We start from the raw sequence: 20697 nt of genomic DNA on the forward strand, positions 1-20697 counted from the left end.
ACGAATGTAAATTTTCATTACGAGAAATACGCTACGCTCGATAATTTTCAGGTTTCCCATTACAACGAGAGAGCTCAGCATTGATTTCTCACTTTGTGACGAGATTTTAAATACGTAATAATGATCAATCGTGACACGTTCACATATCATATATTAACGGCGTATATAAACAATGCCACTCGCAATACAAGAAGAGAGTCGTAGGCACAAACGCATTCTTTTCACCTTCGGTACGTCAATTCCTTACTCCTACACACACGTGGATGACCGCTTATCTCTATTGAAATGGTCAGAGAGCCGACAGCTTGTGGCTATTCTCAGTCAGCACTGACAACATTGATAACAAAGTTCATAATAAATGTACGTTGACCGGAGATATTATTAATGATGATGACGATGACGACGATGACGACGACGATGACGACGACAATGATGATGATGACGACGACGATAATGATGACAATGATGATGATGATGATGATGATAGCGATAACGACGATAACGATGGCAATGTATATGTAATGGTGCTTTATAATAATAATAGTAATAATAATATTAATAATAAGATAATAATAATAATGAATAATAATAATAATAATAATAATAATAATAATAATTAATAATAATCAATAATCAATAATTAATAATCGTACAAGTAAATGGAGAAGGCAAAATCATTGGAGATGTCGACAATAAAAAAAAAGAAGAAAATAATAATAATAATAATAATAATAATAATAATAATAATAATAATAGTAATAGTAGTAGTAATAATAATAGTAGTAGTAATAGCAGCAATAATAATGGCTATGTGGTGGCTCAATTTGAAAACGGTGGTGGAGTCGGTGTGGGTGTCAACGTGATGGTGGTATGCAGCACCGAATCTCTCGAAGCAGATCGACTTCCAGCACGTAGGAGAGTGATAGCTTCTTTTTCAGGATCTCCAGTGGCTCCAGCGACGGTAGTAACGGCGGTAGTACTAGCAACAGTAGCGATAGCAGTAACAGCAGTAACAACAGCAGCAGCAGCAGCAGCAGCAGCTGTAGTAGTAGTAGTATCTCTGTCTTGAACACCACTACCACCACCTCCACCTCCACCTCCACCTCCCCCGCCGTCTCCACCGCTTTTGCAGATTCTCGCCGTTCCAGGGACTCGATCTCCAAATCCATCAGCACTATTACTCGCGCACTGTTGTACTGACCGCCCAAGACCGACGGTATCGGACAGTTATTTCTGCCTTCCACTTTTCTTCTTCTTCCGCTTGAAGAAACAACAGCATCTGGAAATGAAGCAAACACTAATAGGACTTAGAATCGTTTTCCTTTGAGCTTAGAGCATTGTGACACTGACATGCAGCATAAAACATTTGGCATTCCAAGCGTCGTCAATTGAACTGGCTTTTATATATTCATATCTTCGAAGTAATGCTATCATCTTTTCTCATTACACTCTTTTTTACAGTAATAAAGATTTACAATAATATTTGTTAATATGGTTTTAGTTTCCTGGACTCTCTTGTCCTATATTCTTTTTCTTAGACGTGTGTATATATATATATATATATATATATATATATATATGCATACATGTGTGTATGTATACACTATATATATATTTATATGCTAAGAGGATATTTCAGAGTCTAAGAAACAGTACAGAATGTATTGATAAGAAAATATTTGTTATATATAAAAGTGATCTTATGAAACAAAATTCGTACAGGATGTTAATGTTTAGTTTTATATACAATTATGAATTAATGAGATTAGTGAGAGCATATTAAAAGAAAATAAACATTGTAACGAAAGATACAAGATAAATATTTTGAAAATATTTCCACGAATTAATTATTCATTGATAAAAATAAATAAATGATTTCTTCTTTTTCTTCTTTTTTTTTGTTTTTGTTTTAACGTTTAACGAAGATCATATTTTATTTTGATATTATTTAAAAGAAAAACCTGCATCGGCCAGTTAAATCGAGATAACGAATCAAATTCGGGAATGGATTTTGGATTAGCGGTGGATGGAGGAACTTGCGAATATTTGTGCAGGGTAAATTTTCCACATCGAGGACAATACTTTTCTGCTGGTAAACTTTTCTTTCTGAAAATAGCAGATGCATACATATATAATGCAAATGTAAACGTGCTTTGCTTTGATCAATAAATACACAAGATATCAAAGATGTAAAGACGTAAACAAAAAGAAAAGGATATTCGAAAAATAGATAAAAGATTTCTCATATCTTTTAAAAACAATTATATCCTCCAAGATAAATTTAAATTTCTCTATGGTGCAAACCAAAATATTTTTTTTTTTTTAATTTTTTATTCTATTACATACGTTTAACGATTATAAAATTTAAAAAGAAAGAAAACAGCATAAAGATTTATAGCAATCTTATTTATAGCTACTAGAAGTGCTATTATATAAAAGTATATAACAATGAATTTATTAAGTACACACGTTAAAATTAATATATTAAGTTTAATATGTATCAAACATGTTGATATATTTCTATATATTAGTAAATATATTCATTTTATTAGATACATAATTCATAAAGGGAATAATAGTCACAACTAAACTACATATACATTTAAATGATACAGGGGAATTGCAGTAAACGTTAAAAAAAAAAGAAAAAAGAATTTTTAAACGACAATATAAATTTAAGTAGTTTGAATGTAATACTAACTTGGTTTCATCGATCATATCCACTTCTTGTGGTGCCGTAATTGGCGTGTTAGAATGACCCGCAGTTGGATCATCATTAGCCAATTCTCCGTTCGTCGACGAAACAACCTATTAACAATTAACAGTTTCATTATTAAATAAGTGTCAATTTATCCTCTCAAATATATAAAAATACATATGTATATATATATATATATATATATATATATATATATATATGTTTGTGTGGTATATTTTCAAATATCAGAAAACAAACATGATTTTCATACATTGTACATTATATATAATATATTTCTATAAACAAGTAAAATATTAATCAATGATAACGATAATAATCAAGAAAGCAAATTTGCATTTTACTCGAATGTAATATATACATAATAGTGCTATGAATATTAAAAAAAAAAAATAATAATAATAATAATAATATAAAAAGAAAAAGCACATAAGTGATTCAGACGAAGAGGGATGCACAGTTAGGAATAAGCAATTTTCTAAAAAAAAAAAATAAAATAAAATAAAATAAAAAATAAGTAAAGGTAATAAATGTAGCATTTTTGTTTATAAAGAGATAGATAGATAAATAGTTGATACATAGAAAGAACAATGGAGATACGACGTTTCAAATGGATTAAGGAAAAAGAACGTCTACTATCTAAATGTCGGATTAGTGTTTATAATGTTGAATAGAACGAAAATAAGTGAGTCGATTAACGAGACATAGACAACATGCAGCAACAAACCAAATCGCATAGACTTCTAACTGACCATAATCCATTGTTGCTTTGTCTAAAAATAAAATGAATCATTTATTTCCGGTAGGTTGACATATTCCTTTCGACACTGAGAAGGTGATGGGGAGAGAAAACGCGAATGAATATAGATTTACCTAGTAATTAGAATTATTAATAAATCTTAATCGTCTTGATATAAATCTTTATAAAAAAAAAAAAAACAAACAAACAAACAAACAAATAAACAAAATTATTATAAAAAGCGATAATCGTGTAAATCTATCTATGTGTTTGGTACAAAAACGAAAATTTGACAAATATGCAAAGAACGTAGTGTAAGAATATGAATTTGACGAAGAAAAAAAAAAGTAAAATAAAATAAGAGAAAATAAAAGAGATATGAAAGAAATTCGAAAGAATAGTTGAAAAGATAAAGAATGAAAGGTCCCTGGGAATACAGGTCGACTCACCTGAACGGAACCATGCCTATCAGCAGGTGTCAATGTACCACCAGCTCCTGATTGCTTCACTGCGTCTGGCCATGTGGCTCCCACCCCCTTTACGCCCCCGCCTCCCACCCCTCCACCTGCCGCGTCCTGAAGGAACACAAGCACGAAAATATTGCGATTGCAACGCGTTAAGCCATCCGATGGAGATATCGAAAGAAAATTTCAATTAGAGATAGAACAATCCGAAATGTATGTGTACGTGTGTGTGTGTGTGTGTATGTCGACGCGTAAATACGTCTACATCGTTAAGAAAATCTTCATTTTCCAAAAGTTTTTTTAATTACAATGTCGAATCACCTTGATCAGCGTGAATATTTCTTACAATAAATTACATTCGTAACGCTACCCTTTCGAATTTCCAACAAAGCAGACACATGTATTAAAATATATTAGAACTCTACTGCAAATTTGTTTGATGAAAGACTTCAAATAAGGCTTACTAATCATCTATCAACTGTACCCGTCACTCTGGTCAGTGTTTTTGAAAGCTATCGACGTAACAATGTGGTATGAATATCACTTATTGTATTTCATAGACAATTACAGCGTCACAAGGAGAACGAATATATGTCTTTTATGATAAACAATGTTAATGAACGATCGTATTAATAGATACTTTTTTTTTTATGATCCATTATGAATATCTGCCATTACCTTTGGAATAATTAGAAGAAAAGGAGCTACTTAACTCGAGAATCATATTTTAATTACTCTTTGTCAGATTTTAGCTTAATAGAATTGATTTCTAATGCCGCAAACAATATCTACTATTAGCAATAGGATAGGTCGTATCCAATGTACATAATACATCAAGCATGATACCGCAAAGGCTTTGAATACTAAATACCATTTGTCTAAGAGCTTTTCTTCATCTTCTTCGTGCATATTATTATTATTATTATTATTATTATTGTTATTATCATAATCATTGTTGTTGTTGTTGTTATTATTGTTACTACAGAAAACGATAGAAATATGTTAAAATAGAATTTCAATTACGTGAACGTTATCGTTGAACATTTGTGCCGTAAACAAAGCGAACGTTAATTATATCCAGGTATATTTACGAGAGTTAGATAATCGTGTCGCGTTATCGATAAGATAGTATCATGCACGAAGAAGTCATTCAAACTATACAACAAAATTGGCTTACATAGTGGCCTTGCAATTCCACTCGGACTTGATCCATCATAAGGACCACGTCCTCTTCAAAATCATCGTACTCCTACACGTGTATACCCGAGAAGAAAGTGTAGTGAGGAGAAGAAAAATTTATTTTAAGAGAATCGTTACAATAGCAGCCTTTGCTCGTATGATCAATGATCGAAAAAGATATATATATATATATACATATATATATAACTTTAAAAAAAGTTAAAAAAAAAATTAAAAAAAAGTAATAGATAAGAAAAATCCTTTTTTCAACTCGTTTCTCTGGCATTTATTATCTCCATGAAAAATATTCTCATGCTGTTATTCGTATCACAAACCGCTAAACTACACACATCCATGCCGAAAGAATGAAAGATGATTTAAAAAGAAAACAAAAAAAAGTGAGTATGTATACCTTATACGTTGCCGGATGCCGATCGCGATTCGGTGACACGACGATTTCGTGGCCCGTTTGTAGCGATCCAACCGGTGTGGACTGAAATAAAAAGAGTATTTGAATTAGACCCTAGAGAATAGAAATCTTGATAAATATTAACATAATTATTCAAGAATATAACATCATAATTTAATAACGTACTTCGGTATGTAGTAGTAAACACATTTAACTTGATTTTACTTTATACGAAATTATTTTTTGTCACGTCCATTTGTTAAATTTAAAAAGGATATAAACAATATGAGCGATGATCGCGAATGCAATAAAGCGAATGATCGAATTGACTTATCGAATTATATGGATGAAGCTCATTTACTCTTTCTTTCTTTCTTTCTTTCTTTCTTTCTTTCTCTCTCAATCTCTCACTTTCTCACTCTCTCACTCTCTCTCTTTTTCTCTCTCTCTTTCTTTCTTTCGTCATAATGATGTTGTTGTTGTTGTTGTTGTTGTTGAGAGGTGATCATTACCTAAATCACCAAACGTATGTACCATCATCACCAACCTTGTCCGATTTGTTTTTCTCGATATGAGAAGGTGCTGCCAGCCTCAATGCCCTGAGCTGCTCGAAGTTGGGTGGCTAGAGATACGTGCATTTTGGGGCAGCATGCAAACGTTAAGAAATCAGTAAAACCAATGTTAACTACTACAAAGAAATCAAGGATTTTTCATAAGGGACTCGCGCTTGAGTGTTTCTCCTTCCTCGAGAGAAACATAATGCTGCAATATGATTGGAACGTGGAGAACATACTTACCCAAAAGAGACGATACCTCGGAACAAAAACAAAATCGCACACCGATACACTATTTTTTTTTTTTTCAAATAGAAAAAGAAAAAAAGAAACGAATCATCAGCAACGAATAACTTTGAAACAATTTTAATAATACATAGTACCGTATATCTTATACATGATGATATAAAGTGATCATGTAAGTAATTCATCATTGTTTTCTCTTACACTCGATATCAAAGAGAAAGAAGAAGAAGAAGAAAAAGAAGAAGAAGAAGAAGATGATGAAGAAGAAGATAAGAAAAAAAACATTAATATTCCTTCCTGAGAAGACGAGGCAACTCATAGACGAGAGGTACCCTCGGTATCGACTCTTGTACTTGCAGCTCTCTCTCTCTCTCTCTCTCTCTCTCTCTCTCTCTCTCTCTCTCTCTCTCTCACTCTCTCTCTTGTCTCACGTGTTACACACGGTCACCCGTCAAAGATTTTTCCACTCACACACACTCACACGCACATACACACACTCTCTCTCTCTATTCTTTTTCACTCTATCCGTCCTTCATATATACACGTACATATATAAACACATACACACAAAAAGTGGGAGGGGGGAGAGAAAGGGAGAGGTAGAAGCAAGGACACACAGAACGTGGTCATCCCTTGGCACGCACCATTGTCTTGCCGGTCCAATCGAATTCGCCGTCGTTGACGAAGCCTCGTCTCTCATAGAGATCATGGAAGAGCTTCCTCAGGTACTCGTAATCCGGTGTCTCAAAAAAGTCCAACCTGCGTACATATCTAAGATACGTAGCCATCTCCTCGGGATGTCCATCACAAAGAACCTCGATAGGTGTTGCTCTTTTCGTATCTCCGATTTTCTGATATCGTTCCTTTAACGTCTCGGCCCTTAGTCCTTGCCAAGGTAAACTACCACGTAGGAAGTACATAAACATGTGTCCTAACGCTTCCAGGTCGTCTCTTCTGCTTTGCTCTGTTCACGCAAAAACAAATCATTCTTCTATCATTTTTTGTTTATTTAATAAATTTCTTTCTGTGAAATTCATTGGTCGATACAACGTGTACAACGTGAATACAAAAAGAAAAAGAAATATTGTTTTTTAATACATGTTATAAATATTTGTTACTAATATACATTTTCATTTTGTAATCAAGCGATGATTCAACTTATTTTATTTACTTTTTATGTTATCTTGTGTCTTAATGAATGAGAAAAGTAAAGAATAAATTATGAAAGATATATCGTTTTATGAAACATTCGCTTGGCATCCATAATGTGTCAAGGACTATATACCATGCGTATATTTTATGCGAAAGAAATGTCAGAGTCTCTTTCTTTGACTCGGCCTTTACCTTTTCCAAGGTGGGTGTTGATACTCATATAACGCGCCGTTCCTGTAAGACTCTTGTGTTCCCGATAAGGTATGTGTTTATTCGTATCCAGATCTATGTACTCTTTGGCCAATCCAAAATCGATTATATGAATAATCTTTTCTCGTTTAGTCGTACATCGTCCTATCAAGAAATTCTCTGGCTTGATATCACGATAAATCAAGTGTCGACTGTGGACGTACTCTATCCTATGGAGCTGAAAATAAATAAATTATTTCAATCATTATTCCAATGTATAATTATTTATACGAATACATATATTTAGATATTTACACGTCTAATATAAATAAATAATATATTACATGTAACATATCATATAATACATATAAACCTAAGTATAATCAAAATAAATATTATACGTAATATATGTTTTATTTATTTATTATATATTATGTGTGATATAGATATATGACATATAAAACATCGAATTTGTCTCATATTTATCTCGTAAAAAGTGGTATGGTACCAATTGAAAATAATGAAGACAAAATTAATTTTTTTTTTTTTGAAAAATTATATTTTTGATCTTTTCATTTTTGTAATTTATTGATGAACGATCACCGATGACTTCTTTTTTTGTCGTGCTAATAGTATCGTAAAATAAAAAATATTTGATTAATAAATTAATAAATATTAACAAATATTGTTTCGTATATTATATATGATGACATATATTCACGCTAACTCTTTCACCGTTATATACTATAGACCACTAGCAGCAGGTTGATCGTGTGCCACTGACGTAATATCCGTTTGACTGATACTGTCATTTCTACCCTAATGACGCACGTTCACGATCATTCGCTGTCAGAATCTTCGCTGTGAGTTTCCTTATTAATTAATCAACGATATATAAAGTAAAAGTTGATACAATTAAAATTATTAAACGGAATAATGTGATTTAACTCAGGAGAAAATAATCTAACGCCTAATGTGTCTAAAAGTATAATACACGTAAACCTGTCAATAAAACAAGCTCGAATTTCTTAAATAAAAACAAATTCAAAAAGTCAGAAACTTCAATTTTCTTCTATAAATATATACATACACATTATATACACATATAATCCGCATTTATCATATATGAAATAATATTAATAAATATATCGAAATCTAATAAATAAAATGTATTATTTTTCATTAATAATAATGATACGAAATATAATTTATATAAAAAAACAATAATAATTGTAATAAAATGATATATAATTAAATAATAATCAATCAACGTTATATGAAATATAATATTGAATAAAAATCGCGCTACATCGACGAAACAAAAATAAAAATAAAAATAAAAATAAAAATAAAAATTAAAATTAAAATTAAGATTAAAAAAAAGGGGAAAAAATTTTTTGTTCGATGGAAATATTATTATTGAAATACTTTATAAAATAAAAAATAAAAAATATATTTATATACTTACGAGTTGTGTGGCAATGTTAAGAACGGTCTTGAGGGTAAACCTCCTCCCACAGAGGTCAAAGAGATCTTCGAGACTCGGACCGAGGAGTTCCATTACCAGGGCGTTGTACTTCCCACATGGGCCAAAGTAATACACCTCCGGTATACCCTCTGCACGTACATTATTAACTATACACACAAATAAAGTGAAACGTCCTTGAACCCCACCCCATCCCCCAATGATACGCGTTTCTCATTTTTCTTCAAAAAGAAAAAAAAAAGAAAGAAAAAGAAAATCTATGCTCGTCGAATAAAAAGATCATTCTTTTCTTGAATTTAATCTTTCATTCAACTCGCACATAATTTTTTTTCAAATAATAAAATATAATGTATTTTATATAGATACATAAAAACACAAAAGTTCTCTTCTAAGTAAATGATACGTTTAACTTATATAGCAAACCGTCACGATAATCATTCACGAGTTGCCCTTAATCATCCTGGCCTTCTTCCCACGTGAGACTAAAAACACATTCAGTTGGAACCTACTCAAATATCTCTAACAGCATCGAAACGTTTCAGAGAAGATTATTGCCACTATGAAGTACGTTAAATACGTTAAATAGAAAAAAAATTATAAAAAAAAAAAAAAAATGTTTCTAAGTGGAGTATTGAATCTTTGTATCGATCTTGGATAAAGAAATCTAAAATATCGAAATTTCGAATGGAAATGATCGCTTTTCGTTAAAAAAGAAAAAAGAAAGAAAGAAAGAACAAAAAAGAAAAATGAACAAAAAATATAAAAAAGTCAAATCAAATAAACAAAAATATTAAATATCGTTAAAGATTAACACTTACCATGTGTACCTAATAATTTGTAAAACCTATATTCTAAATGTAGCTGTGGCGCCTTCGACTTCATTGGTTCCTGTAACAATGTAACGACAGAAAATCGTGTTAGCTTATCAGATTTAAAAGAACAGACTTTTGCGCTACGACAATGATGTTCTCTTGCGCAACACTTGCCAAGATGTAATGTAATTTCAAGTTTAAGCAGTTTCTTAATTCAAATTGGATGTAGAGAATGTAATACGATTTTGTGGTTTTACAAGATTATTATTTCTCTCTCCCTCCTTCTCTCTATCTATCTATCTATCTATCTATTTATCTATCTATCTATCTATCTATCTATCTATTTGTTTCTATCTATCTATCTATCTCTTTCTATCTCTTTCAATTTCATTCTCTTCCTCATTTTTTTTTTTTCATTTCTTTTATTATATTTATAACAAGAGAAAAAATTAATTAAATGTTTTAAATGATCTTACCATTTTTATTGCTACGTGCTCATTATTGTAGAGGTTCTTCCCTGAAACATATAAAAAACAAAAAGTAGAAGATAAATACAATTTTTCAAACATATGAATGTAATATGATAATCGCATTATTATACACGAACAACGAGCTTTAAGCTTTCAGAGAATACTCAATAACGATATATTAACTATAATTATTAATATAAATATATAAATTCGTTACGGTTATTGTTCTTGTACGATTATTCGTACTCGTTACTTGAAATATTGATTTATGTTCGATATATCGTTTAGATATTAACGATCATTATCACCATATTCCATGTATATCTATACGTAAATTAAAGTACACGTAATAATCGTTTGAAGAAAAATATATGGGCAAGCTTGTATGACATGATATGGTAAACCATTAACTCGTTACTCAGTGACACATTAATTTCATAATAACGAAATATCGAGTAATAACGAGATAACGTTGATTATTTCGCTAGTGTGCAAGAAAATCAAATTATGCGAACGAATACTTTTCGATAACTATTACCAAGGTTTTGCTGATTGTTCGATGTTTCTTCATGACCTTGAAACTAATAAAAGCACCAAAACCTTACATCCGATCAACGTAAAGGACATTAAAATGTTTTAAGGTTTCGAGATAATACTTTTGTCGTTGGTATCTCGTTCCTGGTATCTTGAAATCCGTACAGAATACTTTGATATTTAATACGTTAATTAGTTACTTTAATCGGAAGATTAAAAACATTTGTATAGTCTTAGATAAAATTCAAAGTCACGAATGACTTTATAATTTGTTAAATATGTTTATTTTATCTACGATACAGATAAACATTATAGAACATTCAATTAGTCGAATAATTAATAGATACGATTATATCGTTATATATCGTAATGTATCGAATGTATCGTAATAAAAAAAAAAAAAAATATTGAAAATTAAAAAGGAAAAAGAAAAATTAATTAAAATAAATCAGAGAAAATGATATCTAATTTTTCTTAGAACTGATTAAGATGTAGATATATAGTACGTTGACGATTTAAAAATCACTCGTCTCATTTACATTAAGTACAGGTTGTGAATGTAATTCATGATAATGTTGAATGGCAGATGAGTCAACGAAGATTTTAATCGATATCGTGACACACGATACAAATATGTTGATATGCATTTAAATAAAAGTAAGTCACGCCTTTGATTCTTTTTCCTTCTTCTTTTTTTTTTTATTTTTTTAACTCATCATATTAATGATATAATACCGATTTATTTACCCCATATTAATTACATAATATCGATCTATTAATTAGTACTATCAATGGCTGTATTTAAATATGTCCATAGTATTTAAATACATCCGAACAAGTTTTACATTATTCGATATTTCTTTTTCTGCTTTTCATTCATATCAATTTGCAATCACGTGTCATTCATTAACAAGCAAAATTGTTATTAGAAAACGTAATGACAAAATAAATGAGTATGTTTTCATTCTCGGAAATAATTACGTTCTCATAAGTGAAAGAAAAGGAATCTACTTCTTTCTTGGAATTAGAATGCGATTCTAATCGTTAAATTGGATAACACCGAGGATATATAAAATTAAGAATTTATTCTAACAATAAGTAAAAGATTCGATTATAGGAAAGACACGACGTAAGAGATGCTAATAGAAAAAAAAAAAAAAATGAAATGTTGAACTAACTTTCGGCCGTCAAGTAAGTTTAGCAAATTACGATGGATCATCATCAGCTCGTTTCCCATGTTGAAAGTTTACCAACGAGTAAGTTAATTATTGGACTATCGACTTGAACCTTCGACCTATCAGAGAGAAGCCATTAAAGGAACGATCGATCGATCAGTCGGTTGACTCATTCGATATCAGAATTGTCGAATTTTCAAAACTAAACGACAGACGAGTTTAGAACGACGAAAAAAGTCTTTCTTATGAATCATTGATACACATAGTCTACTAATCAAATTTCCATATCGTCTATCTTATCATTAGATAAATGACATTTACATTGGACTGATATTTTTGTCGTAAAAGTACGTATCTCAAGAAAGGATATAGTTACCGAAATTATTTACATTATTGAACGAGATCGTAGGTCTCTAAGAGCGAAACATTGTTTTGCATAACAATAACTATGAAAAAAGAAAAGAAAGAAAGAGTGAGAGAGGAATTTACTACACTTATACTTTACACGTCGTTCAAAGTAGTTCTAAAGAAAAAAATCTACAAAGATTTATTCTCCCAAAGGCTCAGCGAAAAAGGTGATAGAAGTTATTCCGAAAATGTATCGTCTTATCGATAACATTAACTCACTGAGAGTTCACCATGAATATATAATACTACGATGGTCTATTCACATCAGAAACTTTCAAGATTCCTGGTTCAAGCATTAAGGAACAAATCCTTTAAGTAGTTTGAATGCTATTGCACTGGCATGTTCTGATAAGAGAATTCGATGGTAAAGGACCAGTTTGATAATTAATATCGAAGGTAAGCTTGTTAAATTTATTCAGAATAATTTTTGATATATAAAAATGTATTTCAAATATATCTTATTAAATTATCAATAATTATCAAGAATTATCGTAAAAGATAAATCAATGAAAAAGGAGCAGTTCGACAAGTAGTATCAAAATAAGAGTTCTTCAATTTATTAAGAATAATTTGTAATATATACAAATGTATTTCAAATATATCTTATTAAATTATCAAAAATTCATCAAGAATTATCATAAAAGATAAGTCAATGAAGTAGGATCTGTTTAATAACAGGTATAAAAAAAAAAAGCTTGTTAAAATTATTAAGAATAATTTTTAATATACAAGGATGTATTTTAAATATTTCTGATTAAATAATCAAAAATTATCACAAGAATCATTATATAAAATAAAATTGATATATATTAAAAAATAAAAATTTGATATGTATTAAATATCTATTTCTTATTAAATAATCCAAAAATTATCTATATAAAATAAAACATATTTTCAATTCCAAAATACATTTTTACAATCTTTCAAAAACAAGCTGTATATTGGAGATTTTTTACGTATGTAATCGTATATACGAATTATACCGTGAGAAAGAAATGATAAACAGATCGATATTCTTTTGCGACGCGCATCTCTCTCCCTCTCGTTTTTTATCCCAGCCTTTAGTTATCCTCTCTTTTTATTAGAATGCTCGTGCCTCATCGATGCAAGTGCAAACTGTTCTCAATCGATACCAGGAAATCTAATTACGGGCGTGAGATCACGAGAGGATCGATGAAAGAGACGAATTTTTCTTTTTTTTTGCCGACCAGACGAAACAAGCAACTTGATTGCCATGAGAAAAACAGATAGATAAAGAAAGAAAGAAAGAAAGATAGAGAGAGAGAGAGAGAGAGAGAGAGAGAGATTGTATATTATCATTCATCGACACGACAACAGATTTTTCTTTCTTGTAAAATAAAGAAAATAAAAAAAAGAACAGAAAAGAAAGAAAACCTTTAAAAGATAAAGCAAATGGAAAAGTTCGTTTGTGAAAAATTTCTGTAGGAAATACAAAAGAACGTCCATTACTTAAATTAATAAAGAATAAAATATAAAAGGAAAGATTAGGCGATTAATCTTTCTAATTGCGATAATACGATAATTAAGAAAGCTACAGTTTGTAAATACAATGATTTTCAATCGAAATGGAAACACGTTTGAAAGCATCTCTGGCACCGCAACGTTCTTCGTTCGATACGATATCAATGTGATAACGCGTACGTTCCTCTTTCCTGCAAGAGTATACGAATGCTATTATATTACGTATACGTGTTATAAATGTATGAAGAAGATAACGAACGTCGTGACTGCTTCTTTTGAATCTAATCCAAAAGATGCTGGTGCTTTTATGAAAGAATCTTATTAATGATTCTTGGGTAAAATAACTCATCAAAATTCTTTTCTTAGTATTCTGCTTTTACGTAAATAATTTTTTGCGTAAATATTTTTAAGTTAAGAAAGAAAGAAAAAGAAGAAAGGAAGAATAATAAAAGAAAAGAAGAGAAATAAAAATAAGTAATTAGTTAAGAGAGATACCTTAATGAAATTTTTTATTCAGAGATCAAATTATAGTATAGATTAAAGTATAACAAGTTCATAGTCTTTGGAAGTTTTTCTTGCCTGATGATAAACAAAAGGAAAATTAAAGAAGACATCGGTAGAGTGCTTTAAAAGCAACGTCAAACGACATCGTTTCTTTTTGTACTCTTATATTTTTCCTCTTTTCTCTTTCCCTTTCACAACGAGCTCAGAGTTCTTTCATGAAAAAAAAAAGAAAATGAAAGAGACAGAGAGAAAGATACTATGTATATAAGTACGATAGAGAACTAGCGGATAGATTCCTCGCGTGCCAAGCACGTGAGTTGTGACGAAATGTCGAACGAACTGGACCACCGGACATCACAGAAGCCAGATAAAATAGAAAAGCCTTAAGTTTGGTTTGATTACGAAAGGTTTCACGGTCACAGACGAATGAAATCTAATAAATCGTATACAAACTTCCTTCAATTTCCTATTTTTAATTAAAAAAAAATTATTATTATTATTATTATAAATAAAAAAATAAATAAATTTTCTTAATTCTTTTATTCGTGAATATTTTCATTCAAGACTTGTTTGACGAAAGTTTATAAAATATATCAAATTCAACGTTTATTTAGATGGATCATCTTATTTTCGATATTTATATTTCTTTCGTAGTCACTTCAGAAAAGAAAGAGACCACTTATCCCCTTAAAGCTATGGGGGTTTGAACCAAGAGAAAATAACATATGCCTACCCTCTTCTTTCTTTCCACTCGAAAACCTCGACTATATATATATATATATATATATATATATATATATATATTCTCTCTCCCCCTCTCTCTTTCTATATCTTATATGGTATATGCAATTTACTCCAGATTCTAGCTATGGAATTCCGGATAGTTTAACATCGACTCGTTTGTTTGTAATACGATCAATCTATCAACAATTTTACAAATAAAAAACATTTCTTTCGTTCTAATCAAATTTCGTTAATAACTTATTGACTTATTGACTACTCTAAAAATACATTTTTCAGTATATCGATACATAAAAAAAAAAGATTGGTTAGACACAACGAGATCGATTTATCGATTTATGCAAAATTAGCTTTTACCATGAAAGAGAAAGAGTGTGTGTGTATGTGAGTGTGAAGGCAAATCGATCAATAAAATTCAAAAAGGATCAAAGTTTAACAAGTTTTCAAGACTAATAAAAACATAATTATACTTCTTTCATCAAATTTACAAACTCGATCTCATTATCGACTTTCTCTATGAAAAGGAGGTCGATCTAAGCAACAAAGAGAGGAAAGAGAGAGAGAGAGATATTTCGGATAAACGACATGCATCACGAATAGTGAACATAATAGAAGAGATATCAAGTAGGAGGAGTTATCAAGAGAGCTAAGAACGTACTCAAGGTTGCGAATGACATAGGACGCGTATCTCACAAAATAGCTACTCGAAACGTGTAAGCGATCTTATCGATCGCAATAGTTCCGGTCCCGTAGATTTCGATCTACGGCAGGGCAATCAAGGTAACTAACCTACAACGTTTCCACTCACGAGCTCTAATGCACGCTTCTATTACGTTGCTCGTTCCTATTACGAGCGTATATATGCCTACTATATAGAACAAGAAAACAATAATAATATATGTAGAATTAGTTCTTTCGTATATACGCAATTTATTTTTATTTCAAATTTATTCTCATTATAAAAATTAAATAAAAATAGTGAGCGATCATTCTCCAAAAGATTAGAAAGAAAAGAAAATTTGTATGTGTACTTGCAACACAGAACGAAGAAATAATAAACAATAATGTAAAATTATTTTTTTTGTTTTATATATATATATGTGTGTGTGTTTTTTCTTTCAAATTTTACAAGAAATATCGAACGAATATTGTGACACTCATTTTCAAACTTTGTTTTAAAAATATTAGGTATAAGGAGAACATATGCAATATAGAACGAAGAGGGAAAAAGATAGAAAATGATAGAGTATATAAAATTATTTTTCCTATTTCTTCTCTCTTCTTTTTGTTTCTTTTTTTTTTAATTTCAAATTTTCCTATGGAAATCGAACGAAAATTGTGACTAAATTTGATTTCGAAAAAACTAAAAACAAGAAAATTTGTATAACGAAACGATTGTTAAGGTAGTGAGCTTTCTTACTTAGTTTACTCTATAACAGACAGATATAATTAGAATTCGAAGAACGAATTGATACGGAGATGAGAACGAAAGAGAAGAAACCGCTTGTTCGCGGGAAAATTCTGCACTTTGTAATTAATTATCGTTTGTTGTTCGGACCGCATGAATTTTTATGGGAAAAGAAATGAGATAGGAAGAAGAGGTCGTGTAGGCGTTTGAGAAGAAGCAAAGTCGAGGTGGCGGACAGTAAAAGGTAGACAAGAGTAAAAAAAAGAAGAAGAAGAAGAAGAAGAAGAAGAAGAAGACAGAAGAAAGAAGAAAGAAGAAGAAGAAGAAACAGAAGAAAAAACAGAAGAGAGAGGGAGGAATGGAACGAAAGAGAAAAAGAAGAAAAAAAACTTGCGATGACGTGACTACAGGAATTACAAACAATGATGCACGTGTTGCGGAAATATATCCATCTATCCAACGCGAGTCCCCAAGAACAACAACACCATAACAAAGATGAGGAACAGACTCGCGTCTGCCATGAAAAAAAAAAAGGAGCCATTACGCTCTACGAAGGAGAGATACCGATAAAAGTTGATTCCGATGAAAGTTGCTAGTATATTCGCAAGCATTTAGAGAGCTCGTTCTGCGACGATGACGTGATCGAAACGATAAAACATTATATTTTTTTTTCTTCTAAGAATTCTCATTGGAATTAAAAAAGTGACCTAACTATAAGTACAATGTTCATTGTACTTATAAGAAAAGAAATAAGAAAGAAGAGAAAAAAAAAATATATGACACGCGTCAGATCGATAAGCATAATCTTATAGCCACGATTACAAGTACGATAAATATTTTCTAAGAATTTCTGGAAAATAAATTGCATTTGCTAAAAAAAAATCTTGTCATACAAATTCCATAGCGATTAACATTGTAACATAACCAATTGAACGGTCTATCCAGTGTCAGTTTCAGTAAGCAGCTAGTCGGGCAGGTAGCAACCAACCGACCGAGCAGCTAACCAAGCCAACAGACCACCACTAACCAGGCCTGCAAGCGAGACTGGAAAATCGAAGCAGAACCACACAGAGAAGAAGAAGGCAACATCGTCGTGCATCGATCGAAGCCAACATCGTTCGTTCTCTATTCCCTTCTGTTCTCTTTCCTCTTATACATATACTCTTACACACACACACACTCACTCTCTCTCTCTCTCTCTCTCTCTGTCTCTCTCTCTTACAACCCCTGCCTCTTCCTCTTTCCCTTTCGTTCTATTTCCCGTTCTTCCCCCTTTTCACACTCTCCACAGATCCCCGCCCTTTTTACGTCGACGATTTTCCTACCAAGTGTCTCTGTAGTAACAACGTCTACTTACTTCGTAGCTCGCGTTTATTCGTCCCTTTTATACCACCATTCCTTTCCATCATCTTTCTCTCTCTTTTTCTTTCTCTTTCTCTTTCTTTCTCTTTCTCTTTCTCTCTCTCTCTCTCTCTCTCTCTCTCTCTCTCTCTCTCTCTCTCTCTCTCTCTCTCTCTCTCTCTCTCTCTCTCTCTCTCTCTCTCTCTCTCTCTCTCTCTCTCTCTCTCGTTCCTCTTCTCGTTTTCGACACTCTGCCAAGTGGAGAAACACGTGCCAGCCACGATTGCTCATGAGTGCATTCGAAGAACCCCTTTCCATGCGCAAATTTCTAAAGGAAGCAACGATCCAACGAATACAAACTTCGATATCGTTAGTCAACGCCTTCGGGTGATTTTTAAGCAGAGATTTTCTCTCTTATCATCTATAAGAACCACGATCGATAAGGAAAATTTGTCGTTACGATCGCGTTTAACAAAATGCGATATACGATCATTCGTTCTCGTCCAACGAAGAATTATTTAGATTTCTCTGGTCGAATGAGAAGGGTAAAATGAAGTAAGAAAATGGAAACGTGATTGTACACATGGTAACAGAAGAAGGAATAAGTAGTAATCAGCTTAGAAAAGAACTCGTTATATTCTAAGGTAGATAGAGAAAAAATAATTGAATTGACGATAACACCGAATCGATTGTAGTTATATCTATATATTTTATAGGCTGGAAGTAATACAGGGTCAATGTAAAATCGTTGAATCAGCTGTGTTCGAGAACTGGTAAATTCTATCATAAAAGTGTATGCGTGTATGTGTCCATTCGCGTGCGCATGTGTTAATAAACATTTAATTTTATAACTTCTTATGAGACTTTTTTTAATACGTAGCTCGTGCAATAAATCTTCCGTAGGTTTGATAAATATAAAACGGGCCCACATATATACAAGAGAGAGAGAGAGAACACCGATGTATGTACATATATCCTGGTAAATCAATATCAGAAATTTCAGTGGCGCACGTGTTATCATGCAGCAGCCGCCGTTGCCGATAGCACATTCTCGCGCGAATTTAAAAATAAGCGTCACGACGTTGACACAGACGCAGACTACGTTGTGAAACATCGACAATATCTACCGATACGGTTAGGTGAAATCCACGGTAACGAAGATGAGTTAAAAATAATTCTTTTTCTTCCTCTTTTTTTTTCTTTCTATTTTTTTCCTCTGAAAGAAAATCGGCGATTTAACAATATTCATATATCGAAGGCATTAGACAAGATTTTGTCGAAATAATATGTAAAAATGATATATGCACGATTGTCTTTAAAAACATAAAGTAATTGTTTATTCTTTAATTAATAACAAAATACCGAATTACTCTTATAATTTCTAGGGAATTTGAAATTACTCGAAATTCATTGACGATAGAATAAATTTTTTTTTTCATTCTCTTTCTCTTTCTCTCTTGTCTCATTTTTCGCTAGGACAAATTCTTTTTTAGACTCGTTAAAATGAAGCGCAATGCAACTAATTAAGAGAGGTAATTGAATCGCGCAAAGTTGTGCGTTGGCTATTTGTGCAATGGGCAAACGTTACGTCCCAAGGGTGTTCCTTTGAATGCTTCCGAGGTATCCCCTCCTAGACACACCGTCGAGAGATAGCAAGGTCACGTGGCAACACAAAGGGCGAATACACTCGAGCTTCTGAGAACCATTAAAACGAGATTATGTTGCCGAGTGAATTTTCGCTTGGCGATAACGAGCAAGAAGGGAAAATCTTTTTCTCTCTCTATTATGTATCCCAATATTTTCAAAAAGAAAAAAAAATCAAATAAAACAATTCCAAAAAAAAAACAAAAGACAATATCGTCCTGAAGAAAAGCATGAAATTTGTATCATATTATCGATATACATATTATATAGCTCTTGGTATATTTTCAAATTTAAAAAAAAAAGAAAACTATTATATGAAGAAAAGAGATTTGTTGAGAAAACTGTAATAAAATAAAAAATATAAGCACGTAAGTTTCGCGTGTAATATAAAAGGAAAATGAGTAAGCCGATAATCAACGTTGAGGACCTTGAAGATCCCTCCTAACTTTTCCTTCGAACGTCCGTTAGCAAAGAAACGTATAACACGGGTCTCGATGATGGTAGCAACAACGCCCCGCAGCTGTCTTCCGTGCAATGCCTATGTAACTGGCATAATGCTGCGTGGCTGGCTTTCTCGCAGGGCTGCCGGTGTCCAGGAAGAAAGGCAAGAAAGGCGAACGAACCAACGGGCGAAAGAAGGACGGCGAGCAGGTGTCATGGTCGCGACGAGTCTCTTCTGAGTGAGTGAGTGAGTGAGTGAATAAGTAAGTAAGTGTATGTATATGTTTATGTGTATATACTACACTTTATGTATTCTGCGTTCTTTCTTCTCTTTCTATCCCACTCTCTCTCTCTCTCTCTCTCATCTTTTTTTCGCTCGTTTTCACGTATCCGTAGAAGATACGAAGGGTCCTCGACGACTGCAGTCCAGTAGGCTCGTTTTCCTCGATTCTTCCCATCAACGATCTTAATCTCGTTTCAAGTATCGCTCGTTATATAGTAGAGCGAATTCAAAATGAGACCTCAGTAGAAAGAAAGAATATGAAGAATAGAAGGAATATTAGATGGGGAGAAAGAGGGAGAGAGAAGAAAGATTGAAAAAAA

The 20697-nt window shown here is 31.9% G+C and overlaps 1 protein-coding gene across 17 annotated transcripts in view; it reads right to left on the minus strand.

Annotated features, from left to right (window-relative positions):
* Window positions 1-709: 709 nt before the first annotated feature.
* Window positions 710-20697, minus strand: part of LOC127064495 (casein kinase I) — a 37705-nt gene continuing 17717 nt past the window's right edge. Inside the window, exons 2-12 of one of the 17 annotated variants that reach the window (XM_050995633.1) lie at window positions 10423-10463; window positions 9953-10022; window positions 9117-9283; window positions 7652-7886; window positions 6952-7271; window positions 6055-6129; window positions 5511-5591; window positions 3905-4030; window positions 3469-3489; window positions 2702-2808; window positions 710-1279 (exon numbers count right to left, since the gene is read on the minus strand). In XM_050995633.1, the coding sequence (XP_050851590.1) occupies window positions 1228-1279; window positions 2702-2808; window positions 3469-3489; window positions 3905-4030; window positions 5511-5591; window positions 6055-6129; window positions 6952-7271; window positions 7652-7886; window positions 9117-9283; window positions 9953-10022; window positions 10423-10463 (1295 nt within the window). In that variant the 3' untranslated portion in view covers window positions 710-1227. Of the gene's footprint in view, window positions 1298-2701; window positions 2809-3468; window positions 3490-3904; window positions 4031-5096; window positions 5169-5510; window positions 5592-6054; window positions 6130-6951; window positions 7272-7651; window positions 7887-9116; window positions 9284-9952; window positions 10023-10422; window positions 10464-20697 lie in introns of all 17 variants that reach the window. The other 16 variants (XM_050995631.1, XM_050995632.1, XM_050995634.1 and 13 more) reach the window with 16 other exon arrangements.

This window comes from Vespula vulgaris, chromosome 6, assembly GCF_905475345.1.
Source record: "Vespula vulgaris chromosome 6, iyVesVulg1.1, whole genome shotgun sequence".
Taxonomy (NCBI): Eukaryota; Metazoa; Arthropoda; class Insecta; order Hymenoptera; family Vespidae; genus Vespula; species Vespula vulgaris.